Source organism: Brachyistius frenatus, unplaced genomic scaffold (assembly GCF_029030835.1).
Source record: "Brachyistius frenatus isolate BFR_SWC_R1_liver_20210118 unplaced genomic scaffold, ASM2903083v1 Contig_40, whole genome shotgun sequence".
In the NCBI taxonomy this organism is placed as follows: domain Eukaryota; kingdom Metazoa; phylum Chordata; class Actinopteri; family Embiotocidae; genus Brachyistius; species Brachyistius frenatus.
Window position 1 is genome coordinate 1,973,917 of NW_027210639.1, and position 19,131 is coordinate 1,993,047.

The following is a 19,131-nucleotide window of genomic DNA, read 5'->3' on the forward strand; positions in this document are numbered from 1 at the left end:
CTGATTAATCAATCAGTCAATTAACTGAGAATTACTGCTAACTTTTACTTTTTCAAGCAAAAAGACCATAATTTTTCTAGGGGCTCATTAATGAAGGGAGAGGAGAGGAGAGGAGAGGAGAGGAGAGGAGAGGAGAGGAGAGGAGAGGAGAGGAGAGGAGAGGAGAGGAGAGGAGAGGAGAGGAGAGGAGAGGAGAGGAGAGGAGAGGAGGGGAGGGGAGGGGAAGGGAAAGGAAAGGAAAGGAAAGGAAAGGAAAGGAAAGGAAAGGAAAGGAAAGGAAAGGAAAGGAAAGGAAAGGAAAGGAAAGGAAAGGAAAGGAAAGGAAAGGAAAAGAAAGGAAAGGAAACTGTAAAAACTCAAATGTAATGTGACAGATGTACAACAAGCCCTGAATCATCACATTCCCCCACACTCAGAACAAGTCTGGCAACATGTCAGTTGCACCACAGCAGGTCCAGCAACAGCTAATGTGTACATAACAACTTCTGATGGGCAGCAGGAACAGCGAGCTGCATACTACGAGTCATCAAAGTCAGACATGTGTAGGCTTGGCACAGAGGACACACTCATTCACAGATAGTGAAAACACTGATAAACTGACAAATTACAGATCGTCCGGACAAAATGAATACCATTGTGCATCTTAAATATTTCAAGAAAAAAAATTACCTTTTATCAGCAAACAATAGGCAGATGAAGTTAACAACGAGCTTGTTGACATACAGATGCTAAAGAGACAGATATTTCCATCAGGAGCTGGTGGAGACCAAAACAGAGCTTAAAGAAGGGTAAAAAAAAAAATTGGTGATTAGCTTTGTCCGTCCCCCAGCAAACATTAATAAATAGCATTTGTATTAGGAACTATTGTGACCATTTGCTGCTCTGCAGGGTTGTGTTGAAGTCTGCTTCCATGTTGACATGTGTCTTTCCTTTACATTATCCCTAACTTCAACCAGCCATTATTGAGATCCTTAACCTATACCCAACCTTATCTTATTCCCAGCACAACACGCTATAAAGCCAAAGCGATACACCAATCAGTCCACAAGAGAATACCGTATCAGTGTCACGGCTTGCCTCGCCTTGGTGGGGATAGTAACATGCCTTTGGTTTTGACACCTGAAAAACCACACTATTAGAGTTTGGAATAGATCACAGTTTGGGTTAAAACAACTTTGGCATGATACCCGGCTGGCGAGTCAGGCATGCCTGGTTACAACCTGTCCTAAGTTACAATGGGAAAATGTGTTCTAATGGGAGTGAAACACTCTTTGAGGGAGGTACTTTGATACAGGACCAACAGCAAAACAGTGTATGTGGTACTGATTCTAAATAGGCAACACTTCATGGTACATGTCACTCAGTGCAACTAGGTGGCTCACTGATGTGCCATCCAGCACAGGATTTCCAAATTTCCTCCCTGAGCTTTTTAAACTGTTAACAGAAAACCGGCACATATTCCTTTATGCTGTAGCCTGCTGTTTTACCATCTTATCAATGTCAAAAACATGACATGATGAAGCAGTTCCATGTGTTTGATGGCCATAAATCACCACAACAATCTACTTCTGTTCAGTTTAGACACTAACAGCACATGCCATGTTCCATCTATCCTGCCCAAAGGGTGGCAGCCTTTACCAACCACTCATTCTGAGGTCTCTGCCTAAAGTTCTGCATTAGCTCAGTCCCTTTTTATTTCCTTCACAAAAATCTGCAAGATATTGACAGAACAGCAAAGAGCAGTAAAACATGGTCAGGTATAGAGTGGGGGAGCTCTCCTTCAGGAAAGAGTGACACAGCAATGATTAGGAGAAAGTATGTCTGAACATAGCCAAGTAGCCCTTCAAACATGCACATATTCTGAGGAGTCCAGTTAGATTGCACTGAACATACATCAACTATGTGAACAGCTAAATGCATCTGTGCTTGATTTGGAATCTTTGCATTTAGAACTGTTTTGCAGGGTGTAGAACAGACCGACTTGGAAAACGTATCCCAGCAGAGACTCTACAATAAAATGTTACAAATGCCTCCTCAAATGATTTTAGAGTAGGATATTGGCATCCCACAGTGGCCGGCAGTTTTTCAACAGATAGTGAGAAGCCTCGTCTTGGCATCAACACTGAAGTAGAAAATATGTGATAGAGGATCTCATGGCTAAGCAGTGACCCTGCGGGCCCTCTGAGTCCACTACAGACTGAGTGATAATTGGATCATAAGGGAGTAATCTGGCTCAGTGGGTAAATACCAACTGCATACATCATTAACACCATCCGAGCCACTCAGTACTGCCAGGAGATGAAGTTAATGTCTGTCAGAAATCACTCAGAGCTACAGGGAAAACTCTCACTGGAGGCTGAGGCACTGCGGAATTCTGCTCTCGTCTTGGCTGTAACAGTATAATACAAATTTAAGTGCAATAATGTTATTACTGTGATGCATAGGGAATGATTTCATGAGTCAAGTCACCTGAGATGGAGCCATGATGAAAGATCTAGTGGGGGTTATTTAATCCAAATTTACCTGGTAAATGTCACGATTTATTACATTAAGAGTCTTGTGTATAAATGCTGAACATGGCCAGGTTCCAGTGTTAATACGTGTTTGAGCACCAGAGTATCGCATAAGCAAAATTCACTCAGATTACAGTTAGTTTTTAAAGGTGCCATATTTTAAAAATTTCCTGGGTTTCATGTGCAGTCTTGATCTCCATGAGAAGATATGTTTGTGGTTTTATGTGCCAAAAACTATCTCTATATAGTTTTACATCTCCTCTCCTCAGCTTCTCTCTTGAGCTCTGCCAACAACAGGCTGTTTTGTGTCTGTGCCTTTAAGGGGCATTAATATCAGTGACCCTCTCTTCTGATTGGCTGACTCTTTTCTAAATGACAGCGGCCCAGATCAAACACACGGTTTTCTTCTCTCTTGTGGCTTGCTGGCTCCACAATGGAATAACGCATCAGTGTTTCTTCCAAGTTTGACAATGAGTCCTGCTGAGGATGGACATATGGCACCACTGTGAGTTTGTGACATCACAAACTTACAGAAGTGAAACAGTTCATTCAAACACACTTGCTGTATCCAGGCTGTGTGCATCTCTCCGTTTACAGTATTTGTCGAGCTGCTAGACCTGCTTTATAATCACAAAAGAAATGGAAATCTGAATTTATGCAATATGGGACCTTTAAAAATTGTATTATTTTCATTAAAAGAAACTTGAGATAAAGCCATGTGCTTTGTATGTTTGTTTAAAAAAAAAAAAAAGTACTATTTGAGTAATGATCATCTAAATCTGTTTGTCATGAATTAAAAAGATCTGTAATGATGCATATCAGGATTATATTCATATTAAGTGTTTTTTTGTTTTGTTTTATGTCAAAGTCCCATCTGGACAGAATGAATGTCTTTTCATTATTTCCAAAAATGTTATTAAATGTGTTAAATGTAGATTGTTCACGGCCGAATAAAAACCAACCAAAGAAAACTAATGTAGTTTGTAATCATTTCCAAATGATGTCACTTATAAAGAAACTTCCAAAATGTGGAAACAACACTGACCAGCAAGCCAGCAGAAAGAAGAACATCACTACTGTAAAATAGATTAGCAAACTGTAAAATCCACCGCATTACATTACCCCCAAAAAAACATTTTAGTGTGTTACTGTACTTCAACCAGCCACATAAGGAAAATTGACATGCAGAGTATGACGATGTCAGCGTTATCCCTGCAGGCTATATAAAACAGAAATCCCCCATTGTACCACCTATACTGTACATTACCCGCAAATCTCCAGGAAAAGGAGAGGCTGCACTAAAAATAGCAGCTCATTTAAAGAAAGACGATTAGGTCTACAGACACCTGTTCATTCTTCCTCTCCAATAAATGCCAGGAGAAGTGCTACTTAACACTTTCTCTCCACCTCAGAGAGGATTAGGGGCAGGGGATAGAGCGCTGATAACTTCCTCTGGCACGGGGCGCTGGCACGGCGCGATAGGCAGGGCAGGAGGGACGGCGAGAGGGCAGGCGCCTGGGTGTGGAGGGGTTGGCCAGCTTACCACAGCTGGGCCTTAGAAAGCACAGATAGGATTGAATTCACGGGACACACTCATCAGAATAGGCAATCTAACAGCGCACAAGCCAGACCTCCTGACCAAAAACTAATATTCAGATTGTCGAACAGGACTTGGCAACGGCAGGTTTTTCTGAGCAACGGGGAAGTGGCTAATCTCCTGCCAAATATAACTAAAATCCATCTGTTTCCTTAGATTACCTGCCAGGATTCAATTGAGCTGCTCCATATCTCCACTCCTGAGAGATTTCCAAGTGGCAAAGAGTCAGTTAATCACCCAGCAGCCCACACATCCACAAGAGTATTTCTATGCAAAACCTTACAGGAAACATATGTGCAATATTTATTTTGATAAAGACAGTTTATTATATGGAACATCAATGAGCAGTGTTCAGTCCGAGGTACCGATACACCGTGTTTGTGTTCTTGCACATATGTGTTGCCTGTTTGCTTTGGTAATGGTGTGTGCACTGACGTGTCTTTCCTTGTACATGAACGCTCGGGTGCTTCTCCTGTCAGCCACTTTATTCAACCTGACACAGATACATTTTATTACATCTGTGATCAGCACTTTCTTGGCAGCTGACATTGTCCCATGCCGACGTCACAACTCCTCCCATACACGGCTCAACAGCTCCACCGGGAATACTGTCGAAAAGTCAGCCCTAACCTCACCGCCCTCTGCGTTCACCCAATCTCCAGACAAACACAGCCGAATGCAGCTCCGTGTCCTCCTCTAACCCTATACTATGAACAGCGAAGCATCAAAACCGCTCCTCGAGAACCAATCCTGCCGGGTCTCGCTATCCCCAAATTACTTCCAGTCTCATAATCAGCAAAAGCCTAGTTTCAGCCTGTTCTTCTGGTTTCCCTGGAGAGGAAGAGTCCTGTAACTACAACAGGTTTAATCTCAAAAACAAGACTTGTAAGGGGCATCAGTTAAAAAAACAAAAAAAAAACATAGCAGAAGTAGAAGTTGTAGTAATGATCGTGGTCATATTGTCCAAAACATGCCACTATCCAAACCTTTCCCTGGACTAAACTCCCAGCCTGTCCCATCTTAAAACCTCTGAGCAGTGTTGTTGTTCCTGGCTGGCAGCAGTAAGATGGGCTGTACTGAAACTGCAGTCAGCTGTCTGTTTCTCACTGAGAGCTATAATAATAGCCCAGCCATGGCTAACAATAGAGAGGTAATAGATACCCTGCCTATTGTTGGCCCAGCCTGTTCTACTCCTTCCTGTCCCAATTCATCTCTACAGCATGTCACTATTAGCTCCCTTAACTAAACTGCACCCAGTGTACCCAGGCAGACAAGCATGGGGGCCATGTGATATCATCTCCATGCACACAGGTCACACCCTGCACAACGCTAAAACATTGCTGTACATGCCATATGATGTTACACACTTTTGAATCAACATGGAGTTATAATATACATGGAGTTATAATATACATGGAGTTATAATATACATGGAGTTATAATATACAGGGAGTTATAATATACATGGAGTTATAATATACAGGGAGTTATAATATACATGGAGTTATAATATACATGGAGTTATAATATACAGGGAGTTATAATATACATGGAGTTATAATATACAGGGAGTTATAATATACTGTACATGGAGTTATAATATACAGAGATCCCACTCGACCCCACTTGTCAAATGTCAAACTCTCTGACTTTCACTGACTAAAAGCAAAAATTCCATGACCTAGTAATAATGAACAGAAAAATGGGCTGTGTTGTGCTGAGGAGACATTTCTGTTAAAAAGGGGCTGACACATGCCCCTCCGTTTGCTCTTTTATTGAAAGAAAGAAAATACATGTCTAAATACTGGTTAGAGAGGCAAAGAATTAATCTAACAATAACTGTAATCACCTCGCAACCTGTGCAGCTACATTTTCAATTTCGGTCAGTGACCACTAATGCTACCCGACATACACGTTGACAATAAGTAGCGAACTAATGTTACAGCCACATACATGGGACATATTACATTTTGATTAAGGGCAAATTAAATTTAAACATGCAAACAAAATTCCCTGATATTCCACTTGGGCCCAAAAATTATGAAATCCCCTGACTTCTCCCTGTCTGGAAAAAAGGTTTTTTTTTTTTTTAATTCCCTGATGTTCCCTGATCTTCCCTGACCTGTGGGAACCCTGCATTTGCTGTACAGGGTATGTAAGACAGTCTAAAGATGGGCACATTCATCCGAAGTAAACAGATGTGACCACAGTACTATAAGACTGAAATTAACTTGAACTTGATGGCTCTCAACATCTGTCTGATGGTGGAGAGATCTGTTTGACTGCGGATGCTGTAAAATCCCAAATCAAAGGATTCCGCTGCATTAGCAGCCTCTCTGCGCAGATTTAAAGCCAAGCAGCCGCCCTCTCGAGGATAAGGCGTCACCGTCTACAGCAAACGCAGCACCCTCCTCCCCTCCTCATCACGTGATGATGCCTGGTGGCTTTAAAATGCCTGCATGTCCTGCCTTCAGCTAAAACTTCAAATGATTGTGTTCATGTTTCAAACAGGAGGATTTCTGCGTGTCTGTGCATGACCCTCCTCCTCCTCCTCCTCCTCCTCCTCCTCCTCCACCGCTCTCCTCCCTCCTCGTTCCACTACTACACATCCAGGCCATGTCATGATCACCATGGCGATGGTGGCAGTATCTCAGTGGGACGAGTGATATTAAGGGATTAGCGGGAGATCCTCCATCAGACTCCGGTCGAGGAGCACGATCCCAGGATCACAATATCAGCTCTCTTCGTCTCCCTCCTGATCAGTGTCAGATGATGGGGATGAAAAGCAGGCCTCTTCACTGCTACGCTCACTGTAGATACTGTAGTACACGCTACGCTACGCAAACCGAGCAACCGTGAACGCACATGCACACATACAGACACTGAATCTCTGGAATAATGCATTTAAAGCTCCCACGAAGCCGAGTGAGCAGTGGTCTATATGCTGCACAGTATGTCCGAGTATGTAGTGCCTGGGTCTGGTGTTCAAACAGTGGGCTTATATAAGGGCCGCGGCTGCATTAGTGACGTCACGGTAACGGCTGCTCTTTATCCTCCCCTGTTTATGTCAGTCGGCTGCCTCTGTAATCTACCTACAGCGAGCAGCATCTGCATCTACTGTACATGGAAAGCAGGGTAATGCTGCTGAACTGTCTAACCTCGTGATTCCTGCCTGGAAGAACAATAACCGGTTCAAAGCGATAGGAGGCAAATTATGATGGCACAAGAGAGCAATACATTTGGAAGGCAAATTCAGTGCAGATCAAGCAGGAAAGAAAAATAAACACAAATTCAGTGAATTCAAAAGGTATTTTAACTGGGAAATAAAAAAGAAAAGGTAGCTTACAGGATGTATTTATTAAAAAGAGCCTACAATGGGAGGTTTTTCAATAGAATCACTGCACCGATTATAACATAATAAATCTGGTTGTGAGGCCTCGTCTGAGATTGTGTGTGTGTGTGTGTGTGTGTGTGTGTGTGTGTGTGTGTGTGTGTGTGTGTGTGTGTGTGTGTGTGTGTGTGTGTGTGTGTGTGTGTGTGTGTGTGTGTGTGTGGGTTCATTTCACTGAGTTTACTACATCTGTGTGCGTGTGGTAGACAAATACAGGGCGGTGGCATTTGTTTATAGAAAGCACAGGATGGTTTGAGTTTTTAGGCCACACAAAGGCGTATTTGAAGGACCGGCTCGGCAGCACGCACGTGGTTGAGTCACCAGCTTGCACCTGCTTCAACCAGCTGAGTCTTGAATGAGCAGAACATGGACAGAAACACAAACACACCCACACGGGGGAAGGAGAGATTAGAGCGGCCTGTGTAAACTACCGCAGGTAAATATATCAGCTCACACACCGAGAAAAGCATCAGCAGCGAGGACTATTAAGACATCATTCGCTTGCTTGCTTTCATCATATTCTTCTTCATTTCAACGTTCGTCTCGGTTAATAGCAGTTCTTAGTACCAAAATCTAAAAGAGGAAAAAAAAAAAAAAATGTCGCAACTTAACATTTTAAACTTACGTCAAAATCTAGGACGGAAATCTCCACCCAAACTGTTGTCTCTTTTAAAACAAAAACATTTTGGGTCTCAGTTTACCAAAAATAGAACTTACTAAGGTGGCCAGTATGAAACGGATGAGCTTGTACTCGGTCAGTCTTTCCTCAACTTGAGCTGAAAGAAGACTTCAACAACTGCATGCTTAGTATCAAGCAGCAACCAACAGTGAAGTCACCCAATGGTTTGTGAACTGCTGTTCTGAAGCCTCCAGTTCAGATTTCGGGCTTCACCATCTTGTTATTGGAGCGGTGGATCTGACTCCATCTGATTGGGGACCTGAGAGCGCTACGCCCCGCCTACTGATAACAAAAACCTGACTGCACCACAGACCTGTCAATCAAACAGACACGCCCCCACAAAATGCTGCTTTTTGTGGCCTAATATCTAATTTATGATTGGGATCCTTTTCAGATTGACCACCAGAAAAACTAATAAGGAGTGACATTAGCCTAATAATTTAACATTTTGGGACATGTGCTTATTTGCTTCCTTGCAGAGAGTTACTGGAAAACATTGATACCACTCATGTTTGCATGCTAAATATGAATCTATATAGCTCCTCATTTAAATTATTGATAAGTGCACTGATAAATAAGTATAATTTTTCAAAAGGTTTTGTGGAATAAATTAGCTTATTTCTCATAAATTAGTAGATGCAACAATATTGGAGTTGAAATTGAACAAAAAGCTTTTAAGTACGTTTGCAAAGAGCACGAGCCTCTTGGCGACAAGTTACATCAGAAATATTTGACTATATAACAATATAAGCTGTCATGATAAAAGGCAAAAAGAGTTATGCTAAATGTAGGTCATGTTCATCAAATAAAGCCTGGTTTGAATCGATAGTTGTCCATTCAGTTACGACAATTAGATCGCTTCTTTACCTTAAAATTAAGAACAAACTTAAAATGCTATAAATAAATCCTTTGCTCACTTCTTATCTCAGTCGATTATCTAAATTGTCTCTTCATTAGGGGTCTTCTGTCCTGTAATCTTCTTTTCCTTGTTGCCTGGGTTTCCTGGACTCCTGAATGACCGCAGGCCTTTGCTGCCTGTTTGGATGCCTGGCTGCTTGCAGAAAGCAGAGTGTCTCCACTATTAATAGTCCAACTAACAGCGTGAGGGTTCTCACTCTCTGTATGCAGCCAGCTTGAGGTGACCCGGTGCCACGGCCCACCTTTAGTAACTGGCCCGTTAGCAGCCTCGTAACAGTCTCTCACTTTCTCCATCCGGGTATCTGTGTCTCTCCTCTTTCCACAAACTTTAGCAGTTCAGATTCTTTGGATCGCCGCACCATGAACGCGCAGACGCTCAACCAACGCTGAACATTTGTACATAATTCCCCGGTCCAGTTTAAAAATGAGTGACAAATGTGTTTTCTGTTTCACTCTCTCAATACATATGTTTAGTGAAGATCCCATAAATGTGTTGTGATGAATTTACCTCAAGTGTATCCTCACTGTACTCCGGCGCTTTTGAGAGATACATTTAACATCAGCACTGCCAGCTCTTCTATAGCAGACACGTATGTTCCTCCGCAGGCTTCCCTCTGAGGGTCAAATGCTGTATATCTTCCTCTACATTGACTCTGTAAGGGAGGGCGGGGATGGAGGGGGGGGGGGGGGGGGGGCAATACAAGTGATAAAGTGTCTTCTCAGTCTTTCGCTATCACGATTCGACTCGCTTTGCTCTTATTTTGCTGAGGCTCCTTTTTGCATTTTTTTTTTTTATTCATCTTATTTTCTCCGTTTTTTCCTTTGTTTGACCGCATTGCTATTTATTTATATTCATATTTCTATTTCATTGTGTTGATCTCTCTCAGGCGACTCTTGCACAGCATGCTGGGAGGCTTATATAACAACAGGCCAGGTGTCCTAGTTGGGTTCTGTTCCGGCTCAGTCCAGAGTCACTAGTTGCTAATGTTACATTCAAGTACTTTTTACTGTTGAGTCATAGAGAAAATTAGACATTACATCACATTCTTCAAATCCATTTTACAAGCTCTGGTACAAACAATTCTGCGTCCAGCCTTAATATGACAACATATCTGCCTATGAATTCACCAGTTTGAGATCAAATTCTTACATAGTTAATTATCTATGAAAATAAAAACGGTTTGCGGCTCTGCTGCCTAACTATTGAACATAAAGTGAAAACGATTCATCCTGTGCTGAAGTGTAACAATGTATTATACATTACTTGTACTAGTTCCAACAACCTACAGTGTTTCTCAGACTAAAATATATTTCCCACTGTTGTGTTTCACCAAGGGCATTTCAAACTGCACAGCCAGGGGCAGGAAAATCCCTTCAAACTTTGCTTGAGGGATAAGAGCCCAGAAGAGAATAAAACCCATGCTGACGAGTGCAGATGTTATTTAGAACAAAGCCCTGAGAGACAATGGGAGCCGGAGCTGTGCTGTGCCACGCAGGAGAAGAGCAGGCTGTGGGAGATGGCAGGCTGATTGCTCTGTCAATGGGGACTGAGGCTGTCATATCAGCAACGAGACCTGATAGCATCGCAGACGTCAATGTCTCTCCTCTCATTTTCTCTCTGATGTTCTCCTCTCCTTTCCTGTCCTCTCTTCTGCTCTCACCCCCTCATCCCTTCTCATTTCCTCTCCTCCCTCCCATGCTAACCTGTCCTACACTTCCCTCTCTCACTTGCCCTCGCCTCTCCTTTCCTAATGCACCCTAGCTTATCCTCATGTGTCCTCTCCCTTCCTTTCCAAACCTTGTTAGTGACTCAACAGAACACTGTGATTTTTCTGTACATCACATACCAGGAAAAGATTAAAAACCAACGCAGAATTGATTCCACTAATAAGTATTGACTGTGTAGAAAAGTTTATTCCTTTGAGCCACAGATCTACAATACTGTGCAGGAACTAGAGAATCTCAACGTTACACTAGGTGACATTTTTTTCCCCAATGCACCGTAGATGCTCTCAACGCCTAAATACTCACCAGATGTATATTAATCCTCGGCTGAAAATAGTTCCACATGTCAAGTGTTTACTTTTGTAGTGTGCCCACATGTTTAAAGCTGCTCTTCTCAACATTTTCATAGTAAAAAAAAAAGGGTCAAAAGGCCAGTATTTAATGTGAAACAGTTGCTCGTAGTGACATTTTTTATAGCTTTAACTTTACTTTACTGGTTCAGTCTCCTCACTCTCATAAATGTTGCAGTTTTCTGAAAAAATCTCAAACAAAACACCTGCAGTGCAAACGGTTTGCTCAGCAGCGACAGACAAACTTAGCCACTTCTACCAGCCAACACTTTGGAGCGTTTTAGCCGCTAAAGACACAAATATGTTTCTCAGGAGTTGGTGAAGACCAAAACTGAGCGAAAAGAGAGCTGGCGAGGGATACAAGTTCAAATGGATATTAATGCTACAAGTTTGCTGACATGTTAGTGGTAACAACTTTACACGTTCATAACATGTCTAATGGCGGTGATGCTACTTTTTTGTAGATTTCTGCCCCCAAGTGGCCAAAAAATTATAAATGCTGCTTTAAAAAATGAAAACTTTCTAATTATTTCTGACCTGCTTTGGCAAATGGGATCAGGCCTCATACAGGCTCTGCAAGTCAGAAAGTATTGAAAGATGGACTAAGACACTTGTGACTTTAGTAAACGAATGAGACTCGTTGACAGTGAGAAAAATGTGGAAAAACATCAGTGTTATCCTTTAAATAAAAAAGTAACTGCGATTTAGCCAAGGCAAATATTCTTTGTAGCTAACATACATTCAGACACTTAGCCAACAATGCAAATACACGTTATAAAACACAAAGAGTAAAAGAGCACATGGAGGTTCAAACTGGAGGCAAGCTGACAATTACAGTAGACTGACTGGATAAAAAAGGTAAATAGGTAGTAGACCTCCAGAGGACCTCCACACGAGTAAGACAACTTTACACCTTTACAGCACAGATTATGAGCCACTTGTAAATACATTATTTTCTACAGTACATCATTTTAATGATGGCAGTTGTGTTCTAACTAGACTTCCCTTCCAGCTGAGCCAAACTACTTGACTACATGCCAGCCATCCAGAACCAAAACCCATTGTTACTTTAATTAGCCTGATGATGTATTCATTTGGCGTGCATTCTGCTTTATAGAGTCAAGACAACATCCTCTTTTCCACTTTCTGTCTCTGTTTCTCCCTCGTTCTCCCCTGGGGAAAGTGACGGGGGATGGGAGACTCGGGAATGCTCATGACAGAATCTGCTCTTTGCATGGGAAGGCGAGTGAGCATGGGTGAGTGAGCTAAGGGAACAAGAGGAAGGCAGCGAGAGAGAGAGAGAGAGAGTGTGTGTGTGTGTGTGTGTGTGTGTGTGTGTGTGTGTGTGTGTGTGTGTGTGTGTGTGTGTGTGTGTGTGTGTGTGTGTGTGTGTGTGTGTGTACTGTATATTGTCCACTGGGAAGCTTCTCGCCTCATTTCACAACCATAGGTCTCTCTCTCTCTCTCTCTCTCTTTTTCAAATTCATAAAAACTTTATTGGCACGAACATAATCTAATATACAGGCCTTATGAATGAGACTACACTGTATTGCTATACTATATGAGCTAATTTTTACACTGTACTATTTTTATTACACACCGATGTGGTAATGAGTCCAGTTGTCTATGTTATTACACTGGTTACTCCACAGCCTGTGACATGCTGGCTGTCAGGTTGTTTTTTTTTCCCAAATCCTTGTCTTGTCTGAAAGTCTGCGTTTTATTTTGGTAAAAAGAAAAAAACCCTCATTCATCCGGCCTCTATACAGGGCTGTGATGTTATGTTGGTTAATCATTTTCAATTGGGTGGGCGGGGGTGAACAGGAAAAGGAGATGATATGTGATCAATCAAAGCTAATTTTAGGTCAATGCGCTCCATCTTGAACGCCACTCGCTGCAGCTGCTAACATGCATGATAACCAGGAACTTGATAAAAAAAAAAACTTTTACCAAGTTATTGTGAGAACTGATTAAAAAAAATTTTTTAAAAAAGGGGATCAATCAAAGTCTACAGTTTATAAGAAACTGACTGATTTGAAATTGTAATCTCCACAATAAGGTTTCTAAAACTGGGCTGGGCAATACGGCTTAAATTAAAGGGACACTACACCAGTTTTACACATCAAGATCATGAGAGTTCCTCTCAGCCCGTGAAAGTAGTGGTTTATGTGTTGTGGCTTGAGAAGGAGGTTTCCACTGCTCTACTGTTGTGAGACCATAACAGAAAGCTGATATTGCAAACAGTAGTCATAAAGCTTGAAACACATGACCACATGGTCCAGGTTGGAACTGTACAGTCAATTGTTTTGGAGCTTGATATTAAAAAAAAAAAAAAAAAGGCTTAAGTGAATAGGAATACACTGTAGGATACAGGACATCCTTTATTGTGTACATTTGAATTGGGGGGAGCCCAAATAGATGGCAGAGCAGCTGACAGCTCACAGCCCTGGAATAGCTGCATCTCAGTGGGAGTCCCTCCTACAAGGCAGCCAGTATAATTAGCACTGTCAAAGGAGGTCCCTGAGCAAATGACACAGTCCCCCCAATCCATGAGGTGAGCACTGGGACACGGAAGAGGGGGAGCTGGGATAGTTACTGGGTCATTAGCTGTGAGGTCTTTACAGCAGAAAGACATGTAAACAGGAGGATGAGTATCGCCTTTTGCACTCCCAGATAGCTCCTCACAGTCTTTCTGTGGTTGGATACTGAGCGCGTGTCCTCGGAAAGCAGCTCGGACCTTCACAACACAGGTGAAACAATACGAAGCGATAGAGGATGGAGGTGTGAAGGAGACAGCGATTTAGGACGGGAAGCATCACCACCCGTAATGACCACACACACACACACACACACACACACACACACACACACACACACACACACACACACACACACACACGCACGCACGCACGCACGCACGGCTAGCCACCAGACAGAACCTAACTCCCCTTGAGGACCAGAGAACCAGGAAGAAAGGAGAAGTGGAGCCCCGGGCGCTCTGTGGGTCACCCCATCACAGGCAGCTGATGCCTGCCTGTAGGATGCACAGTGTCTGGGTGTGTGGGGGTGGGGGTGGGGGTGGGGGTCCCATAACCATCATTACTGTACTGCTCAGGGACTCACTGAAGCATGGAAAGCCAAGCTAGCTCATAGCTCGGGAGGATTCTTTATAATGGAACAAATGCACCTGGAGCCATGTTTAACTGTACTGAGGACTTTGTAAGGAGAAATGTGAGCGTTGTAAACTAAATATGGTTAAATAGCTGCAGATGTGATGAGCTTTCAAGGACAGAATTCTAAGAATGAGCTATAGCTGTGGAGAGCACCACACTATGAACTTTAGGAAATGGACTTTTCATTAGTACAGTACATTTTCTACATGAAGATACACACACAGGCCTGCAAAGACCGAGCAGGCTAAGAGGGAGTAGCTAATTACATGCGAGTCAGCAGCGCTGGATTTCCATCCACGCTCTCTGTAGCACCTCCAGTGAGATGACAGCAAGTTGGCAAGCCCTGCAGCTGGAGGCTTCTCTCTCCCTCTCCCTCCATCCTCCCAGGATTCCCTCTGTTAGGTTACACACTTCGATGTTCAAACTGCCACTTTCCAGAAAAACTATCCAAACCGCCGTGGGATTGGGCCGCCATCTCGACAGCGGAGCTGCATGAGCTACAGGGTTGGATGTTGCAGTGTGGGTGTTTGTTTCCGACGCTGGCGGAAACGCCACGAACCATCCGATGACAAGTTAATCCGCTGCGGTTGTACCTCTGCCAGGGCTGAGCATATCGATGCTGCTTCAGGATATGTTATGCCGGTGTGATTCATCGGTAAGGAAAGTGGGGATTTACTGTTTTGATGACTCATGATGAGTCACCTTGTATGTATAGACAGAGCGCAATAAAAACCAAACCAATGCGTTGTTGCTGTGTGAAAAACTGAAAGAAAAGTTTACTATAAGGCCACAGGAGTCAGGAGATCTAATCAGAGAGTCTCAATAAACAGCAGAATGGCAGCAGCCAGCTCTTCGTTTTGAAAGATTATATGCTGGTGGCATAAACATCCAGATAACCGACATGCAGGAGAAAATCCATCCTGGAAACTATCTCTTATGCAAAACTAGGATTCAAGCAACTGACACAAAGGCCTATCTGACCTCCCGACATCTTGTACCCAATAATCTTGTGTGGCCCGCACAAGTTATTATGGTGAGACAGACAGACAGTCAGTCAGTCAGTCAGTCAGTCAGTCAGTCATGTCTGTCGGAAAGAACAGCCTCTTCTGCCTATGCTCAGCCATGACAAGGCTTTGACATTACTGTCAGAGTAAGAGTGACTAAAACTGACAATCCCCCTTTACCTCAGAGAAAGAGAAACAGGAAAAAAAAAAAAAAAAACACGCGCTATTGGGGAAGAAGGGATGTGGGGTGGGGGGGAGGCCTGGATGAATCACACAGCACGCACCGCAGCGGCTGAGGTAGCCGTGTCTTGGAGTACATGAGTCATGTTTATCATGCAGCAGCACTAGGTTGGGATTGCACAACTTTCTCTCCATTAGGAATGCTTGCCTTGGTGCAAATATTTACCTGATGATGGAGAAACAACAGCTCTAATGCCTCTAAAAAGCTCCCAGTGATAGGGGCACACAACCCCTTGCACTACAGTCACTGGCACATGGTGCTGGGAGGCGCCAATAAACCTGCTCTGGCAAACTACAACGCCTAACATGCAATCTGATATTTATACTGTGTTCAAATAAAACAGTCAAACATATATTATGTCCTGGGTTGTGAGCGTGCAAGCATGTGCGTCCCTTCATTGAAGAATGAAAACTACAAGAAAATCAACAGGATGGGGAAATTTAAGGCCACCGCCCTGAAATCCCTCTCTCTTCATTAGGCTGGCTTCCCCACGAGGCTCAAAGCAACTTTTTTTTTTTTTTTTTTTTTCTAATTGTCAATACATTAACCGAGAGTGTTTTTATAACCAGGTCGAGGCGACAGAGTGTAACAGTCCACGATAAAGCAGATTTATGGCGCCTACAGTTAAAGGTTAAAGCGATGATGGCGGAAACACTCCGGTCCACCTTAAAAACTAAAAGGCTCCAGTGGACAGCGCCGTGGTGCTGAAACAGCTCCGAGCGACATCTGTACACAAGAGGAACGGTGGTGGTGGGGGGTGGAGAGGGGAGGTGGGGGTGCAAGGATCTACCGAGACTTTAACGTTGAAATCACACACACCCGGCGTGCGCCGTCTCCACAAACGACACCTTAAATGATCTTTCCAGTGTCACATTGTGTAATCTCGGTGACGTTCGTGGGGAAAGGTTAAGCAATTTGGCGTGCTTTTTACGTGAAAATGGCGGCCGTCGCTGCTTAACCCAGCCCCATTATAATAGTAGAGCCACGGCCACAATAAAGTGGGGGAGAAGAGGTTGGAGAAGCGTGTGCCGCATTAGAAACAACGATACCCGGGCTTTCAAAATAAAGTCGTTTGTAAAAAAAAAAAAAAAAAAAAAAAAAAAAGGGACAGCCGAGGAATAGTGGGAACTAACGCTGCACCTCACGAGTGGTCGACGAGCGAAGCGTGGATGTGAAGAGGCAACGTGACCCACGAGGATCTCACAGTGACAGACTTTCACCGTGGCTACTGACATCCCGAAACCACCACCAACACCTCTCCGCCGTGTCTCCCCTTACTTTAACATCGACTGTTCCTTCGCTTCCTCCTTCTTCTGTCGGTCCATGACACCGAGGATGATCTTCCTCTCATCCTCGGTGAGGTGGCTGAGGTCCGGCATCTCCGGCATGGCGCCGGCCGCTGAGGGAGCAGCAGCAGCAGCAGCAGCAGCCGGGGCCGGGGCCGGGGCCGCCCCGGGGCCCGTGTGGAGCAGACATCTTTTACACACAGTGGCTACAAAACGAGAAAGGCACCGTCAGGAAGCAGCATCGTGGCCGAGAAATATTTACTTTTTTTTTTTCTTTTTTTTTTTTAAATTTCTAACATTTCATGCCATTAAAATCTCAAATTGGCGGTCGGGCTTGCAGGAGGCACCGCGGGCTTACAGGCAGCATGACATCTTGGTTAGCGGTATCATGCACACGTTACACTGTGCTGCACAAATAATATTTATTATAGGCTTCATCCTCAGCTTTCAAATGCTCATGGTGAGCCTATCAAACACGCTGCAGCCCGCTGAGCGCTGCCCGAGAGCTGGGAAATCGCAATATTCAGGCTGTTGCAGACTGGAAATCTACACATGAACATTTCTGAGAGAGAAAACACTCAGGTTTAGAAATAGATGCGCTTAAAAGGATCAAGAGTGCACAGGCTGCCGGCTACAACCTCCAGGTATTCCATTCACAAGCCTCCATCCATCCGGGGATGGAGAAAAAAAAAAAGTAGAAAAATACAGGGAAAAAAACACAAACATCTCTTGCCTTTTATTTTGCAGTCATGTTAAATCCTGTCTAACCCATCGCTGCCATCCTTTAGAGGGGTTTTACTCGCATGGTGGGGGGGAAAAAAAAAGAAAAAAGGATGCCCGGTCCGTCCTTGTTTGTTTCCGTTTGGGGTCCTTAACCCTCCTCTGTCACTCTGGTTCGCTCGCCTTCCTCCAGGTTGGTAATTCTTGGAGATTTCTTAAATGCACAAAAATGGATGCAATGAGAGAGAGAGAGAGAGAGAGAGAGAGAGAGAGAGAGAGAGAGAGAGAGAGAGAGAGAGCAATCCAGCCAGGAAGAAGAGGCGGAGCGATGGAAACACGTAGAAGAATAAAGCCGAGAGGACGCGCTGGATGTTCATTGACAGAAGGCTGACAGCAGCCGCAAAAACACGGAGTGGAGGAGCTGCGCGCAGCTGGAGCAGCGCTGCGAGCAGGAAGAGCATCATCCATATTTCATAACCAGATCATGAGCACTGTGTGTGTGTGTGTGTGTGTGGGGGGGGGGGGGATAAATACGGAATATGACTCGTGGCAGTGGCCGTAACTGCAGGTGCGGCGGCGGTTCCGATCAGTGCGTTTTTATGCCCTGTGCCCAGCACAGGATGTTGATGTAAGAGATTCTGTGGCGACACACGGAAGGAAAATAAAGCTGCTGTCAGCTGTGTTGATCAGTGCTGGAATCAAATTTCAGATGCTTTACTTCAGCAAAAGCACCAATACAGTATTGTAAACATATATATACTTTATTATAAGTAAAAGTCCTGCATGGGAAATCCTACTTAAATAAAAGTACATGAGTATACAGCAAAATGGAGTCAACATATTAAAGTAAATGTCCTTGTTTGATCCTTGTGATTGAGCTATTATTTGATATGACATCATGAGATCGTTAGTATCAAAGCATCAGTGTGTAAGCAGCATGTTATTGTTGGAGCTACTTTGACTCTTTATGAACAGGGACAGCAGATAAATCTGAGGGGTCGTCAGATGATTCCTGGGATACAATACAAAGTTCTCCTTCACTTGACTTTTTGGACTTTTTCTCTAATCTTTTTGTGAGATATCAGAACATTTCCCCTTGTGGGATTAATAAAGTAACTATCTATCTATCTATTTGAACATGTGTTGAAATGAAATTAGGCAAGAAGTTCAGATGGGAACATCACTATTTGGTGAAGCTGTTACTATTCTAAATATGACTGACTACACACTGATGTTTGTAAGATGTCAGAAGGCAAAAAGGTTGGAAACCATTGATTTAATCTTTAACAATGTGCTGCATTTTAAAAACGATATTATTTATTGTGCCAAATCTTCATCTTAAAGCAACTAAAGCTGTCAAATATGAATAAAAACAGTAGAGATAAAGTATAAAGTTGTATTAAATCGAGATATACGAGTGAAGTACAAGCACCTCAAAACTCTATTTTAGTATAGTACTTAAGTACATGTAATTTGTTCATTTCCAACAAACATTAGAATCTTTACTGTTTTGCCAAAATATGAATCATCTGAT

General features: G+C 43.3%; 1 protein-coding gene across 1 annotated transcript in view; it reads right to left on the bottom strand.

Moving 5' to 3' along the window:
- The window catches only part of rims2a (regulating synaptic membrane exocytosis 2a), a 141,430-nt gene extending 124,363 nt beyond the window's left edge, over positions 1-17,067 (bottom strand). Inside the window, 2 exon segments of the mRNA XM_069702107.1 lie at positions 16,870-17,018; positions 17,020-17,067. Of these exon segments, the coding sequence (XP_069558208.1) occupies positions 16,870-17,018; positions 17,020-17,067 (197 nt within the window).
- Positions 17,068-19,131: the final 2,064 nt, after the last annotated feature.